The 15858-nt window shown below is 52.7% G+C and overlaps 1 protein-coding gene across 2 annotated transcripts in view; it reads right to left on the reverse strand.

Annotated features, from left to right (window-relative positions):
• The window catches only part of GNAO1 (G protein subunit alpha o1), a 194493-nt gene that overhangs the window by 8073 nt on the left and 170562 nt on the right, over nucleotides 1-15858 (reverse strand). Inside the window, exons 5-8 of one of the 2 annotated variants that reach the window (XM_007532703.3) lie at nucleotides 14621-14749; nucleotides 13610-13739; nucleotides 9843-9996; nucleotides 1657-5550 (exon numbers count right to left, since the gene is read on the reverse strand). In XM_007532703.3, the coding sequence (XP_007532765.1) occupies nucleotides 5363-5550; nucleotides 9843-9996; nucleotides 13610-13739; nucleotides 14621-14749 (601 nt within the window). In that variant the 3' untranslated portion in view covers nucleotides 1657-5362. Of the gene's footprint in view, nucleotides 1-1656; nucleotides 5551-9842; nucleotides 9997-13609; nucleotides 13740-14620; nucleotides 14750-15858 lie in introns of those variants that run through there. The other variant, XM_007532704.3, reaches the window with a different exon arrangement.

Consider the following 15858-nt stretch of genomic DNA (forward strand, 5'->3'; position numbering starts at 1 on the left):
CGAGTTCAATCCCCGGCAGCACAAGTACCAGAGTGACGCCCCCATCCCTATCTTCTTCATGAATGTATAAATAAAATCTTTAAAAAAAAAAAAAGACTCTCATGTCTGAGATTCCAAGGCCCCAGGTTCAATCCCTAGCACCACTACAAACCAGAGCTGAGCAGTGTTCAGGGGGAAAAGGTAGGTGAAGGTTTCCTTGGAAGCCAGGTATATCTGTGCTCACAGCCAAGAGCATCAAGCTCCAGCTGCCTATGCAGGCACAGCAGAGTTGTTCTGAGACCCAAAGATTTGATGGAAAAGTGGCTACATGAATCACCTTGCCCTACAATTGTGCAGCCAAGAGCTGGAGTCCCACAGGAAGAGATCAACTCCTAACACCACTGCACTGTCTCAAGCCTCCTTCAGTCTATAGACCGGGCATGTGCAGGGGACATTAAGTTGGAACATTTCCAGGACCAGAAGGGGATACTGGGGGGGCCCGAGCTGAGAGTGGGGAAGGAATCAGCTACTGAGCATGTATGTGGCTGGGCTGAAGGTCTCTTCCTCAGGAGGTCAACTGCAAAACAGCTCCCCTGGACAGTGGCCTATTTGGCCATGAATGTGACCTAGGTTTGAGCCTGGTGTCCACTGCATTGGAGGGAACTTTGTTGTTGCGGTGTCCTTCACTCTCTTGCTTTCTGCTTCTCTGTCTTTCTGTCTGAAAAAGTCAGTCCAGAGCAGTAAACCCCCAGAGACAACAAAACAAAATAAAACAAACAAATAGACAAAAAAAAAAAAACAAACAAACTAGAGACTGGGATACTGGGCTCAGGTCTGGAGGTAAGATCTAGGTCAGCTTGTCAGGTCCCATGGCTCCAGTCTGCTAACGCTCAGCCCTCCGAAGCCTCCAGGCCCTGGGCTGCAGGCAACTGGCAGCACCCTCCGGCCTGCACTCAGAGCCCTCTGCCAGGCTGCACCAGGGCTCATTTCCTGCTCATTGAAAGCTCACAATCTATTTGGACACAGATTACAATGTCTGTGGTCTCCCATGGGTGGTGCAGAGCAGGGGGAGGGAGGACAGGGTGCACACCCAGATCTGATTTCTTGGTGGGGAGAAGGACTGAGCCTGCCATGCAGAGGGAGCTGCCGCAGGGAGGGGAGACGCCGGCACTGGGAGCCCCTTCAAGCCAAGAGCCATTGCTCCAACACCAAACACTCACTCAAACCCATCACCTAGGAACAGAGAGCACAGCTTGGCCTTCAAAGTTCCTGAGAGAAAACCAACACCACAGTGTGTTTGAAACAGAGATACCACCATTTGAGGAAACAGAAGACCAGGCCAGGCTAGGGGGTTGCATCCAACCAGCAGTCTTGCCCCCTGCCTTCCATTATCTTCTAGTCCCTCATCCCCTGACCTCTGATTTCAGTGGAGCCCAAAGCAGCTGGAGAGTTCCGTCTGCTTAGTACCCAGGGCTCCTTGGTGTACCTGGCGCCAAGCAAGCTAGTATGGGAGGGTGGGACAGGCAGGACCGGGCCGCCTCAGCGGGGAGGCCCACAGGCCCTGAGCCCAGTCGTGTGGGTGCACCTGGCACCAACACAACGTGCCACACTCACGCTAGGAAGAGCTGGCACTTTTTATTAATGGTAGATGACTAATAAATACATGACGGCAGCCAGTAAATTATTACAATAACTAGAGGTTTATTAAACTAACAAGTCACTCTTCTTACAAAATTACAGTTAATGTGGGGTGGGTGGCAATGGGGTGGGGAGGAGGGACTTCTGCACCTGAAGGAGGTGTGCTAAAGGGGGAGGGGTGCAGACAGGCCTCATCAGAGAGGAGTGGGGGGAGGGAACCAGCAAGGGGAGGAGGTCAAGTGCCTGAGGACCCATGGAGGCAGCGGGAGTCCGGTGCAGGGATCAGGGCAGAGGTGAGGAGAGAAGGGGAGAAATGGTGGCTTCCCACTGCTGGCTTAGTCTAGGGATCACCTCTCTCAACAAGAGGATTCAGGACTTTCTGCTTTTCACCCCCAACCCTCCTCTTGACAAGGGTCTTAGTCTAGTGGGGCTAGGGTTGGCCTGGAGCCCTGGGATTCCCGCACCCCAAGGGTGGGCCCCACTATGCTCTCTGGGCAGGGTGACTCTAGACTGGTCTTACTAAGGGGAGCCCCACGCTAAACCTGGCAGCAGTGCCCACCTGGACCCTGTCCTGGGTCTGGCTGTGTGCTCTGTCCCTGTCCTAGACCTCAGGGCCCCTGCACTTGGCAGGATTTCCAATTCACACGGGGGAACTGCTGGTATGGGCTCACTCTAGCACCCCAGAGAGACTCAGAGTAAAGGCTTTTCAAATGGAGGAGTCTGGTGGGATACTACCTGGTCCTGGGTGAGAGACCCAATGTGGAAAGTTTACTTACCAAAGGGTGAAAGAGGACGGGGGGGGGGGGGGATCTGGGGGAAAGGAAGGGTGCAGGCTGGAGATAAGAAGAATGTGTGGACTCAATTCTGGGGTCTCAACTGAGTGCTGAGGGGAGCAGGTAGGCTCTGACCCCTTGCAGGTTTTGTCCTAGCGGAAGTGGAAGGCTTGGGTGAGATAATGCCTGGATTTTCCCTTGGGGGGGCGGTTACAGGGTTACAGGCTGTCTGGTTATGAGAACTTGGGTGGGGAACTTGCAGTTGCTACCTGGTCCTGGGCAGACTCACAAATGCCCAGGGGAGTTGTGCAAGGCAGGGCCATCTGGGGTATGGAGTTGAACTGGTGTGGGGGGGATGGGAATGTTGGTGGTCCTCTGCTGGGGCTCTGACCATAGCCCCTGGGGAAGCACACAGCCCCAGGGCCTCAGGCTCTGCTGGGGCCAGAAGGACACCAGGCATTGGCTTCTGTGCAAAGTGGCCACGGAACCCAGAAGGTCAAGGCTGTTGGCTCAGGGCCAAGCTGTACTGTCAGAACCCACACCCTCCCCAGAGTCCAGAGGCTCCTCAGAGGTAGCTGCCCCTTGGGCCTGGGGCACTGGCCCTTCTAGTTAGGCTAGGAGCCTCAGGACCCCTCACAGGGCTCCATGGGAAGGTCAGGACTGGCACTGGTGAGGTCAGTCAGCACAGGGCTAGAAATTGCCCACAGGCTTCTACACGCAGGCACAATGCTCACAGGTTTGGCAAAAGAGAAACAGCCCACTTGGAATTCATTTTCCACTTGGTTTCTAAGTCAGAGTCAGGTGGAGAGTTTCAGCATGGCCCCTGTGGGACTCATGTGGGGAGACTCACCCAAATCTAGTCTCTTATAACCTCTTCTCCCACACTCACATCAACGGCGGAGCCAAAACTCATCAGTCACCCTCAGTCCTCCCTCCCCTCAGTGAAGCCACCAGTGACAACATGGATGGATATGCAGTGGGTAAGGAGGGAATGTGCATCCCAAAACCCTCTCCCTGAGGGCTTAACCCTAGACACTCAAGGGCATCCTCGGGTGGCTGGGGTGAAAAGTGAGCTCTTCACAAAACTGGCCACTGTGGTTTGAAGGCACCAGCTGGGCTCAGATGGTCAGTGTCTTCCATGTGCAGGACAGTGGCCATAAATGTAGAACTTATCCAGCCACCCCCTCTCATTAATTGCTTTTGAGCCTGGTGTCACAGCTGGCTACACCCAGGCTGCTGGTACTGGGAAAGAACTTTTATGTCTTCAGCATTGGGAAAAATGGCTGCCCCCTGGCTCCATGGCAGAACTCAGCACCTGCTACTGGGCCAGCACACAAGGCAAAACCCACATGGACTTGGGCCAGTAGAGTGGGATAATCTGTTAACTTCTCACAAGGCAGGGCAAGGGTAAGAAAGCTGCCCAGAAGGGCTCAGCCAAGTGGCACACATGTGGGCATCTGGCACTGGGGTCAGAGAGGGGATGCCCTGGCTCTCCTAGGGGCTGTTCCTGACTCACGGCAATTGGAGCTATACAGAGTCGGTAGGTGAGGGAGGGGGTCCTGTCCAGGTCTGGTACTAAGCAGAGCCCAGAGGTGGGAGCACTGAAAGCTTGAGGTGGGAGCCTGATGCCTCCCAAAGACCGTGCACACTTGGCCCTGAGGCAGTCTGTGGGAGCACACAGGGTCTACCTGGGACCCTGGCTGGAGCCCAGAAGTAAGAATGAGAGAGAGGAGCAGTGACTGAGGCCAGCCAGGGCCTTGGTCACAAGAAGTCTCCCCCATATGCCCATTCTGCTCAGGGATCACTGTAGCAAAGACCTCCCAAGGGCTTCTTGAACTTTCTAGATGAACCGGCCTAGGCTGGGCCTTTCATTGCATGCACTCCAGGCTGGTGGCCCCATCACCTTCCTCTGCTCTTGGGGAGGTGGCAGGACACCAAGGACTATGGATAAACTAATTTCTCCAGGAAGGAAGGGAGATAGGGTGGTGGTAACAGGGGCCACATCCACATCTTCTCTAGGCCTCCCTGACCTCAGAACCTCCAACTCAGTGGGCCCCTGTCCACCTGAGCTGGCTCAAGTCACATTCACTGCCAAGTGGAGAAGGAACAACATAGCCACTCATGCTCTGCAGACTTTGCTCGAGAACTGGGTGAGGGCAGAAAGCAGATGGGTCACCCTGGGGTCTGCAGGGACTTGACTGTGAGGCCCTTGCCACCTGTCACGGTCAACACAAGACTAATTCCCTAGAGCTTCCCCTCTCTACCACCTCCCTCCTCCTCTCCCTCCACCCAGGCGCGGGACTCCACCTCCCACCTTCTACCACATGCTTTTGCAACAACCAGCCTCACTCAGGAGTCCTTCTGGACTTGCGAAGAGCACGGGACTAAAGGCTCCCTGGAAAGGCAAGGGGGACCCTCCAAGGTGGGACCCAGGAGGAGGAAGTAGTAGGAAGGCCCAATCCCTGGGGCCCACACACGGTCTGCCTGGTCCCACCCTGGCTTCTGGTAACGACGGAGCTGTTTTCGAGAAAAGAGACCGCCAAAAAAGCCAAGCAGTGGCTCCCACTTCCCTCCACTGCCCAGCTAGCTCCAGAGGTCACAGGGTCACCCTGACACCTGCACAATCAGATAGCAAGAGGTGGTCCCCAGGCTTTGGGCTACCAGTTGGAAGGCGTGCCCACTCTGGGCCAAATGACGGACTTGATCCTGTCTCCCCGCTCTACTTCCAAGGATAACACCCTCAGAGATGAAGCAGAGATCTGGGAGCAGCAGTGTGTGGTGAGGGCACCCGATGCCCATGATGTCTGGGGATGGGGCTGGTGGATGACACTCCCTGCCCCCCACCCGATGCCAGCCACTGGCGTGTCTTTGCCAAGCACAGAGTGTATTCTGAGAGGTGGTGGGGCTCTGGTTCCAGGGGAGGGGTGGGTCAGCAGGCCTGGCAGGGTGGTGGGAGATGGAGAGGTTGGAGTTCAGTAGAGGCCACAGCCCCGAAGGTTTTTGGCGATGATGACGTCCGTCACGGCGTCAAACACAAACTGGATGTTGTTGGTGTCAGTGGCACAGGTGACATGGGTGTAGATCTCCTTGTGGGCTGACTTGTTCTTGCTCTCATACTGGGCCTGGATATAGGCCACGGCTTCCGTGAAGGCACTGGGGCCTGTGGGAGAGAAGGGACGTCATCTGGTGAGGTGAGACTCCCCAGCAGTGTGACCAGTGCTTTGTGGGCCTCTCAGAGACAACCCCTTTATGTAGTGTGAGAAGTCTGGCAGCCCAGCTAAGCCCAAAATGGGGCATAAAGGTAGGTCAGAGCCTGGCATGTGTGAACCCCTGGTTCAGTCCCTGGCACTGAGTCTGAAGGGGTGGTGCTCTGATAACTCTTTTTGTCAAATGAGAGAGAGAGAGAGAGAGAGAGAGAGAGAGAGAAAGGAAGAAAGGAAAGAAGTGGGGATTGGGTGATAGCGCATCGGGTTAAGCACATGTGGCATGAAGTGCAAAGACTTGCGTGAGAATAACGGTTCGAGCCTCCGGCTCCCCACCTGCAGGGGAGTTACTTAGCAAGTGGTGAAGCAGGTCTGCAGGTGTCTATCTTTCTCTCCTCTTCTCTGTCTTCCCCTCCTCTCTCCATTTCTCTCGGTCCTATCCAACAACAATGACAGCAATAACAACAATGATAATAACCACAACGACAATAAAACAAACAAGGGCAACAAAAGGGGAAAAAATAGTCTCCAGGAGCAGTGGATTCGTGGTGCAGGCACTGAGTCCCAGCAATAACCCTGGAGGCAAAAAAAAAAAAAAAGAAAGAAGCAACCAAGAAACAAATAAAGGGAGGAAAACAGGAAGTGGCCTAGTGGTCTAGTTAGAGCCTTGGGCTTAAAAGCATGAGGTTCTTTCTGAGTTAATCCCTGGCATTGCAGGTATCAGAGTGATACTATGGTTCCCTCATCCTTTCCTCTCTCACTAATAAACCTTTAAAAAAAGAAAAGAGGCCTTGGAGATGGCAAAGTGGATGAAGCAGCAGACCCCTAAGTATGAGGTCCCAAGTCGTATCCCTGGCATCCCATGTGTCAGAGTGATGCACTGGTTCTCTTTCTCTCTCTCCTCTAAATCTTTAAAAAAAAAAATAGGTAAATAAGAAAGGAAAACAAAAAGAACAAAATCCTAAATGTCACCATGCCTTGTCTGTACTAAGAGTGAGCACTAGTGCATCAAATACTATTTTTCCCTGTCTTCTTAAATTCTATTTTATTATTGCTATCTATTCATTTTTTTTTTTTTTTAGTGCTGTGCACATGTCAAAGCTAACTTTTTCACTAATTAAAAAAAAAAAAATCCAGGGCTGGATGGTGGCTTATCCAGTAGCACCATAATTTCCCATGAGTAATGACCTAAGTTCAAGCCCCCTGTCCCCAACTGTGCAGTGGGGGTGGGGGGGCAATTCTTGAGCAGCACAGTGCTGCAGTTGTCTTTTATTTTAATTTTTAAAAAGATTTTATTCATTTATTAATGATAAAAATAGGAGGAGAGAGAGAAAGAACCAGACATCACTCTGGCACATGTGCTGCCAGGGATCGAACTCGGGACCTCCCACTTGAGAGTCCAAAGCTTTATCCACTGCGCCACCTCCTGGACCACTGCAGATATCTTTTTTTTATCTGCTTGTTTTTCTTTCTCTATCTTTCTCTTACTCTCACCCCATATAGAAAGAAAAAGAAAGGAAGGGAGGAAGGAAGGAGGGAAAGAAAAAGGCTACTAGAAATGACGGACTCATGCAGGCACTGAGTCCCAGTGATAACCCTAATGACTAAAGAAAAAAAAATAAAATTTTTTGGTCTCCAGAGTTTTACTGAGGGTTCATGTCATATGATTCTACCACTTCCCGTGGATTTATGTTTTATTCATTTATTTTAGCTATTAGATGAGAGACAAAGAGAAAGGGGGATGGGGAGGAGATGCTGTTTCACTGCATTGTGGTGAGTAGGAACTGGAACACAGGTTCACACATGTAATAAAGTGAGCGCCCTATTGAATGATCTCCTGTTCCCAGACTTATTTTCATTTCCGATAGACGAAGGCAGAGGAATAGAGATAGATAGATAGATAGACAGACAGATAGAGAGAGAGACTACTTAACCGCTTCACCATCTATAGAGATTGCCCTAGGACTTCAAGTATGCTAAGGCAAGTGCTGTACTAGCTGAGCTATGTCCAGGCCCCTTTATTTTATATGTATGAGAGAAAGAAAGAGCACAAAGCACTACTCCACCATTCATGGAATTCCTTTTTCTTTCTTTCTCTCTTCTTCTTCTTCTTTTTTTTTTTTTTTTTTTTTTTTTTTTTTGTCTCCAGGGTTATCTCTGGGGCTCGGTGCTGGCACTAGGAATCCACTGCTCCTGGAGGCCATTTTTTCCATGTTGTTGTCTTTGTTGTTGCCCTTGTTGCCACTGTTATCGTTGTTGAATAGGACAGAGAAAAATTGAGAGAGGAGGGGAAGACAGAGAGAGGGAGAGAATAGACACCTGCAGACCTGCTTCACCGTCTGTGAAGCGACCCCCCTGCAGGTGGGGAGCTGGGGACTCAAACCGGGATCCCTGCACCAGTCCTTGTGCTTTGTGCCATGTGCACTTAACCCGCTGCGCCACTGCCCATCCCCCTCTTTCGTGTTCTTATGTGGTGCCAGGACTAGAACCCCAGGACCTTGACACATGTAGGGTAGGTGCTCTACTGCTGAGGTGCCTCCCCGTCCCATTTTTCCTTTTGAACCTGCCTCCACGAACTCCTGACACAAGTGCCCTTTCTCACTGTGGGTCCCGCTCATGGGAGGCCAGTCATGCCTGAGGTGAGTGGGGCCCTGGCCAGGGTGTGCCAGCAGGTCCTCTCCCTTCTGTGACCTCTCAGGGAAGGCTGTGATGTCGTCCCCTTAGCTACTGCTGAGCAAAGGAGGAGGATTTATAAAATGGCGCCATGAGCACCTTAGCTGCCTTCTTCCTCCTCTCACCCCTCACCTTGCGCATGCTCACTGCTCACTGTCATGATAAGAGGTGTTTGGCTGCTGCCTCCTTGTTTCCCTAAGGTGTTCTCAGGGGAGCCTGGGAAAGGGTTTTCCAGGAGAGTAGCTGCTGCTGGGGAAGAGTAGACAGGGCTTGCTACTGCAGGAAGCCTCAACAGGCTCAGGGCTCAGGTGTAGGCAGTGCTGCTAAAACTGCTGAGGGGCCCCAGTCAGGTGGGCTGTAGGGCATACTGCAGGCCTGACAGGGGCACACCTGGAAGGGGAGGGCTCCTGCACCTCTGGAACAGGGGCACTGACTGCTTGGCCTTAAGGTCTGCCACTCCACAGCTCCTTCCTACATCTGGGGTGGAGGTGAGAGTGTCCCTGGAGCCTACCAATCCTGCAACTCAGGCCCCTTCAGCCTCAAACTAGGCTGGAGACTGATCCTGCACAGCACTGAGGACTACAGACTGGGCCACTGAGGGTAGGATCCCCAGCTTATGGCTAAGAGGAGGCCAAGCCTTGTCTACCCTGTACTACATAGTCCTACAATAGTCAGGAAGGGGTGCAGAGAATGAGCTGTGCTGCTTTCCAGTCCCAAGCAATCACCTGCCACTCTGGGTCACATCCAAGGGGCAATTGCGACCTTATAACTACTGTGCAGGAGCTACTGTGAGTGGTACTTGTTATTACAGTCATAAGTACAATAGCAACAGTAAGCATTTAGCATTTAGTGAGCACATACAATGTACCAGCTACAATGCTCAGCACTCCATGTGTACTGGCTCAGCCTGTGCTCACAGCAAAGTTGGGGATGGAGGCCCAGGCAGGCACAGTGTTTGTCCCTAACTCACAGATGTGGGGACTGAGGCTCCAAGGTTACAGAATCTGAGTGTTAGAGCTGGGAGGGTACCTGGGTCTGTCTGACTCAAGGTCTTAGTCCTTTTTTCAGGTAGAGACAGAGGAGAGAGAGAGAGAGGAGAGGAAGAGAAGAGAAGAGAGAGAGAGAAGAGGAGAGGAGAGAGAAAGGAGAGAGAGAGGAGAGAGAGAAAGAGAGAGAGAAAAGGAGAGGAGAGAGAGAGAGGGAGAGAGAGAGAGAGACAGAGAGACACCATGGTAGTGAAGCTCCTTCTAGTGCTGTGGGGGCCAGGTTCAAACCTGGGATGAGCATATGGCAAAGCACTGTGCTACCCAGCCTGAGGCCCCTGATCTTGGGGTCACCTACTACTGACAATCTCTACTTATAAATAAATAAATAAATAAAAAAGATAAAGTGAGGCCCTGAGAGACTACTGAGTGGTAGAGCCTGGACTCCAACTTGCTTTCCCTCCTGGATTCTCATGGCAGAATCTGGTGCATCCACAGAACACAGGGGGCTGGTCCCTCTGCATTTTGGGGGCCTAGGACCTGGGGGTACAGCCCCTTTTACTAGGGTCCTGAGGAACAGGGAGTCTCTCTACCTGTGTATTCTGGGAAGCAGATGGTTAGCGGGGACTTCTTGATCTTCTCCTCGAATATGTCCTTCTTATTAAGAAACAGGATGATGGACGTGTCTGTGAACCACTTGTTGTTGCAGATGCTGTCGAACAGCTTCAGGGATTCATGCATGCGGTTCTGCAACAGAGTGGAGAGGCGCGTGAGGCGTGGCAGCACCCAGGCCCTGACCCACCTCAGTTGATGTCACAGCAGGACAAGCAAAGGAAAGGGCCAACTGTGTGGCTCAACGCACTCCCACAGGACTGAGCAAGAGGATGACCCAAGAGGACAAGAGGGACGTGGCCCCTGCTTCATTCCACATACGGGCAGGCCGGGGCGGAGCAGGGCGGTCAGGCTGGGGAGTGCTGCTGCCCCCTGCCCAAAGAGGGCTGGCTCTGGATGGGGGCAGCGCTGGCGCTGGAGGGACTCCAGTGTGTGGAGGGGACATGCACCATGCACGCAGGGGCAGGGGCCACGCCACCATCTGACACTTCTACGTGGAACCAAGGGTCATGCAGATTTCTCTCCAGGGGGGTTTCATTCACTTTTCCCAGCGGGGGTGGGAGGGGTGCACGCATTCCATTGGGGAACATTAACCCAGGACTCGAAGGTCCTCGAATTAATCCAGAGTTGGAAGCAGACACCAGGGGGGACAGCGTCTGGGAGGTGATCTTGCTGTGGCCTTGGTGTGGCTGTGTGTGTGAGAGAGAGAGAAAGAGAGAGAGAGAGAGATGGGGTAACTGTCAGGGTCAGGGGTAGTCACAGTTCGGTGTGAGCTACTTGTTGGGGCTGGTTTCTCAGTAAAGGGGCTAGGAGAAGCCCAAAAGGAAACACAGCAAAAACAGATTCAAAGAGAGGAAGATTAAAACTCAGTAAAAAACTTGAGGGAAAGAGAGGGCAAAAAATTCAAAAACAAACCTGAGAAGCCGCTGGCTGATCCCCTCTCAGAGCTGGAAAGGTGAGCCAGAGTATCTTGAGGTGCAGTGCAGGCCCCAGAGGCCATGGCTGCCCTGAGGCTGTGGGTCACATGGCTAGCAGTGTGTGTGGGGTGTTGTGTGTGTGTGTGGAGGGGAGATTGAGAGGGAGAAACAGTACACCTAAGCCGAGGCTGGTTAGGTGTGGAGGTGTGGGGGTGGGAGGGGGAGGGTAGGCATTCACAGCAAAGTCACCCAGCGGTGCCCTGAGAACCTGCTGCTTTCAACTCTTAGCTGGTGATTCCGATCGGAGTGAGTTGCTTCATACCTGCCCGGCCTGGAGTCTCTGTGAGAATCTGCACATGGTTTTGGCCTTGGGTTGGCAAGATTAGGCCCTGCCGAAGGTGGTGACGGTAGTGGCGGTGGTGAAGTTGTGGCAGGTTGAGGCCCTGTGCCGATGGAGCCAGGGGCCTGAGGTACGAGGAGAGGATGAGGCCCTGTGGTGCTGGGTGTGAGGTGGACAGGGTGGATGACGGACTGATGGGCAGCTGGCAGCCCCAGGGCTCCTGATCTAGCTCCAGGAGTGGCCCATAGAAGCCTCTGACTGGGGTGACTCTAAGCCTCGCTCCAGACCTGGGAGGCAAGGATAGGGCTGACCAGACAGGAAGGCTGAAGACCAAGTACAGGTGAGCTGAGCCTTGCACTTGTTTCCAAGGGCAGTGTCTGCACCCCATAACCTCTCCTTCAGCTGTGCCCCGGACAGAAGAACCTGACCACTTCTGCTAACCCAGTACAGAGTCCTGACATCCTCATACTGCCCCAAGACTGGTCTACCCTCACCCCTGATTGAAAGCGCAGGAACCAGAGGCCTGGAGAAGTGGATGGAGTGGTCGTTCTTACACCTACAGCAGCTGCAGAGTCAAAGCCAGAGCTGCTGCAGACCTACAGTGTGCTGTGCTCCACAGCAGCGCTATCTTCCTTTTACCCATGGCAAGAAGCTGCCTTTGTGGGACTACTGTTAGTTGGCGAAGCAGATTCCCATCCCTGGAGGGGTTGCTGCATGCACGTGTCCTCTTGGGAGAGAGGTAAGAGGTAGAGCTCTTGACCCTATGTGCCTCCATCTCTCCTTGTGAAGAAAGGCAGGGCCAGTGGGGGTGAGGTGGGGGGCAAGACACCTCCCAATTCATTAGAAACCCGGAGGCCATGGAGCTGGGTGCCCCGCAGCCTCCAGACCCACCAGGCTTGGGATCCAGAGGTGGCTGAAGGGCCTGAGGCTTGGATTTAAGCCAGAGCCTTTAGCCTCTAGCCCTTCACTTTCTTTGAAATCTGCTATGCTTATTGCATCAGCTTTGCCTCCCGCTCCCAGACATAGTGGGGAGAAAAGATGGGCCAAGTGTAGTGTAGACCACGTGGGTGGCCTAGCAGACTGTGAACAGTGGTTAAAAAAGCAGAGTCAACTAAGAAGTGTTTTCCAAGTACGGACACATTTGTTTGTGGGGGGGAGGGTTAGGGAGGTAGGAGGGGGGAAGGTATCCAGGAGCCCACCTGGGCTGTGGGTGGTTATCGAGGCCGGGTCCACAGAAATGACATCAACACCACAAAGAGCTGCATAGCTGAGGCCATGGGAGTCTCCCCCAGGATAAGGCAGAGCTTGAGAGCTTTGAATCCCAACACAGGAGTGCAGCTGGGCCCAGAAGAGGAAAGCCAAGGGGGTCACCCGCCCCAGGGGCTTCCCTCGACCTGCCAAAAGTGCAGTCACTACACAAGTCTCTCAGGACGGCGGCTCTCCCTCCTCTGAGCATATCACCCCAAACACCCATCACCACCTTCCTCCCGGCAGATTTCCATAGCAGGTCAGGAACGACGAGGAAGCTGAGACCCTGAGAGAACCTAGACAGTTCATGGCCCAGCATGACAAACCCAGCCTCATGCCTCAGTGCTGACTGAGAGGTGCAGACTGCTTGGCTGCAGACAGAATGAGCTGCCGAGGGGTGGCCCCTCAGTCCAGGGACAGCTGTATTGAGATGCTGTGGGCTTATCCCTGGGGATCCTATGGGCTACAGCCTGGACAAAATGGGGATGCTGACGAGAACAGGTGGCCCCATAGGCCAGAACAATCACCAGCGACAATATAACCACCAACTTGACATTACTGTGCCAGAAACAGTTTCCAAACTTCTTGTAATTCTCTCACTCCACTGCCAACAGCCCATGGTGACTTTCTTGGGTGGAGAGGGTGCTGTGCGAATCGGTTAACAAACTGGAACAGCCTGGAGAAAGTAGCACCCTCCTTAGGTGACCACCCCACCTCGGATGCTTTGGACGCCCCAGACATAGTCAGACACAGTCCTCTGAGGCCTCAGACTGAAGAAGGCGGGAATCCAGCTGCTACATCCCGGCATGCTGTTTCCCCACTGCCCTTCCCACCACAGCTCCCTATACCTCTGCTTTGCCCAGGGAGGACTGAGCACTGCTATTTCTGTCTTAAGTACATTCTTGCTTGACTGCATCCTGATTCCTTTTAGAATTGCTTAATTTTGTCCTGGCCTGCCAGCCTCTGTGACTCTGCTGTGTTTATTCGAGAGGCCCTTCCTACAGAGACCTACAGAGCTACAGAGCTGGGATGGCCCATGGCTATCTTTTCTGTACTGGCACCATGAGGAGTTTACCTGGTAGTACAGTCAGAAGAGCAAACACAGCCCATCCAATGATGGAAACCCCCAGCTGTCATCCCCCAAACTGCTAGGGCCACTGAGGCCATGACAGTGCTCTCCCCCTCCCCCACCCCCCCCACCCACCCCCCCCCCCCCCGGCCCAGTAGGCCCAGGCGCACTCACCGTGGTCTCATCTTCATGGAGCACCTGGTCATAGCCGCTGAGCGCGACACAAAAGATGATGGCCGTGACGTCCTCAAAGCAGTGGATCCACTTCTTACGTTCAGATCGTTGGCCTCCAACGTCGAACAGCCTGTGGCGGACATAGGGGTGTTGGGTAAGGTGGGTGATGGGGCCCAGGCAGGTGGTAGGTGCCTGGCCAAAGTGAGGGGCAGGAGAAGGATGTCTGCTCGGGTGTGGACACACTGGGTCACAGAGTCCACCTTCTCAAGCAGGCAGGACCTTTGCTTGTCTGCCTGCAGTCCCTGCCTTCCAGCTGGATCCACTGCCCACATCTGGAAACTACATCTGGAAGGTAGGTAGGGATTGGACAGGGGGTCACAGGCCTCAGTTGCTAGAGGTTACCCCAGAAGGGGCACTGCCCTCCAGCGAGACCAGAGAAGTTCAGCCTCCTGTCTTAGGGGCTCGAAGTCCTTACACTGGAGCTGTGTTCTGTCCTTGGGGACAACCTTGCTTCTTCTAGATCTCAGTTTCTCCATATGCTCCAAAAGAAGCCAAACCAGCAGGTCCCTAAGCCCTTTGCAGTTCTGAGATTCTGTGTGTCCTTGGGGGCTTCACAGATAGATGCTCTGTGCCATCCCTTCCCACAAGGTGGGATTTGAGAAGCCACAAAGGGGATCCCACCCCTCTACTTCCTTTTCAGAATCACGCACGGGATAGCCCCCCACCCCCGACTCTTGTCTGCAAATCCTCCTTTTTCATTCTTCTAGGAAGTCCCCCTACTACCCCCTTCACCCCATCCCTTGAACTCGAGGGAAAGCAGACACACACACACACACACACACACACACACACACACACACACACACTCACTCCTTTCTCATCCCTAACTGCTAGTCCCAAGGTGAATGCTCCCCAAGAGAAGAGGATGTTATCAGGGTGTCAAGAAAAGATCAGGAACATCTCCCATCACTCTTCATCCTTGCCAGGGTGGAGAGCTGTTGTGGGCCTCACCTGAAGTGAAGATTTTTGAACGTGAAGTGGGTTTCTACAATGCCAGTGGTTTTGACCCTGGTTCGGAGGATGTCCTGCTCGGTGGGCTGGTAGTCGGCCGCCCCGATCCGGTCCAGACTGTCCAGGTAACTGGAAATGGCAACATAGGAACCATGAACTAGGCACTGGGCTCTGCTCAGGCCCTGCTGGGTCACTTACTCCAAAGCCCAGTCCCTATCTGCAGCTGTCAAGGGTCCAAATCAGAAATGACATCACTAACCTGTCCAGGACCAGGTGTGGAGTGGTGGGGGTGTGGCTGAAGACAGGGAGCTTACGTGTTGGACCTCCATTCTAAATGAGCTCAATTCAACTCAATTCAGATGGGCGTGGGTTAAGACACACTGTTCCGGGGGTCGGGCAGTGGCACAGTGGGTTAAGCGCATGTGGCGCAAAGCGCAGGGACTGGCGTAAGGATCCCAGTTCGAGCCCCCGGCTCCCCACAGGCGTTGCTTCACAGGCGGTGAAGCAGGTCTGCAGGTGTCTATCTTTCTCTCCCCCTCTGTCTTCCCCTCCTCTCTCCATTTCCCTTTGTCCTATCCAACAACGAACAACATCAACAATGGCAATAATAATAACTACAACAAGGCTACAACAACAAGGGCAACAAAAGGGGGGGAAAATGGCCTCCAGGAGCAGTGAATTCATGGTGCAGGCACCGAGCCCAGCAATAACCCTGGAGGGAAAAAAAAAAAGACACTGTTCCTGGTTTTAAGACCTATATAAGTGTTTTAGTGAGACCAAAACACTTTTATAGAACTGCTTTGTCATTTCTCATCTTAAAATAATAATGGCCAACAAATCCCTTTTTGCATATGCATTATCATGCTTCATCTTTTATTTACTGTTTTTTACTTTTAAAAATTAATTTATTTATTAGACCACTGTTTAGTTCTAGCTGCTGGTGGTGTTAGGGATTGAACCTGAGAGTAAAGTGTATTTTTTTGTAATTTTTTTTTATTGGGGACTAATGATTTATAGTCAACAGTAAACATAGAGTCATTTACTTTGGTGCAATACACTAAACTCAGCCCAAGTTTTGCTTTATGTTTCCCCTTCCTGTTCTTATTTCTCAACTTTTGTCCAAGAGTGAGATCATCCCATACTCATCCTTCTCTTACTGGCTTATCTTACTTAACAAGATTCCTTCAAGTTCCATCCAATATGAAGTGAAGAAGATGAAGTCACCAATTTTCACAGCT

Source organism: Erinaceus europaeus, chromosome 2 (assembly GCF_950295315.1).
Source record: "Erinaceus europaeus chromosome 2, mEriEur2.1, whole genome shotgun sequence".
Lineage (NCBI taxonomy): Eukaryota > Metazoa > Chordata > Mammalia > Eulipotyphla > Erinaceidae > Erinaceus > Erinaceus europaeus.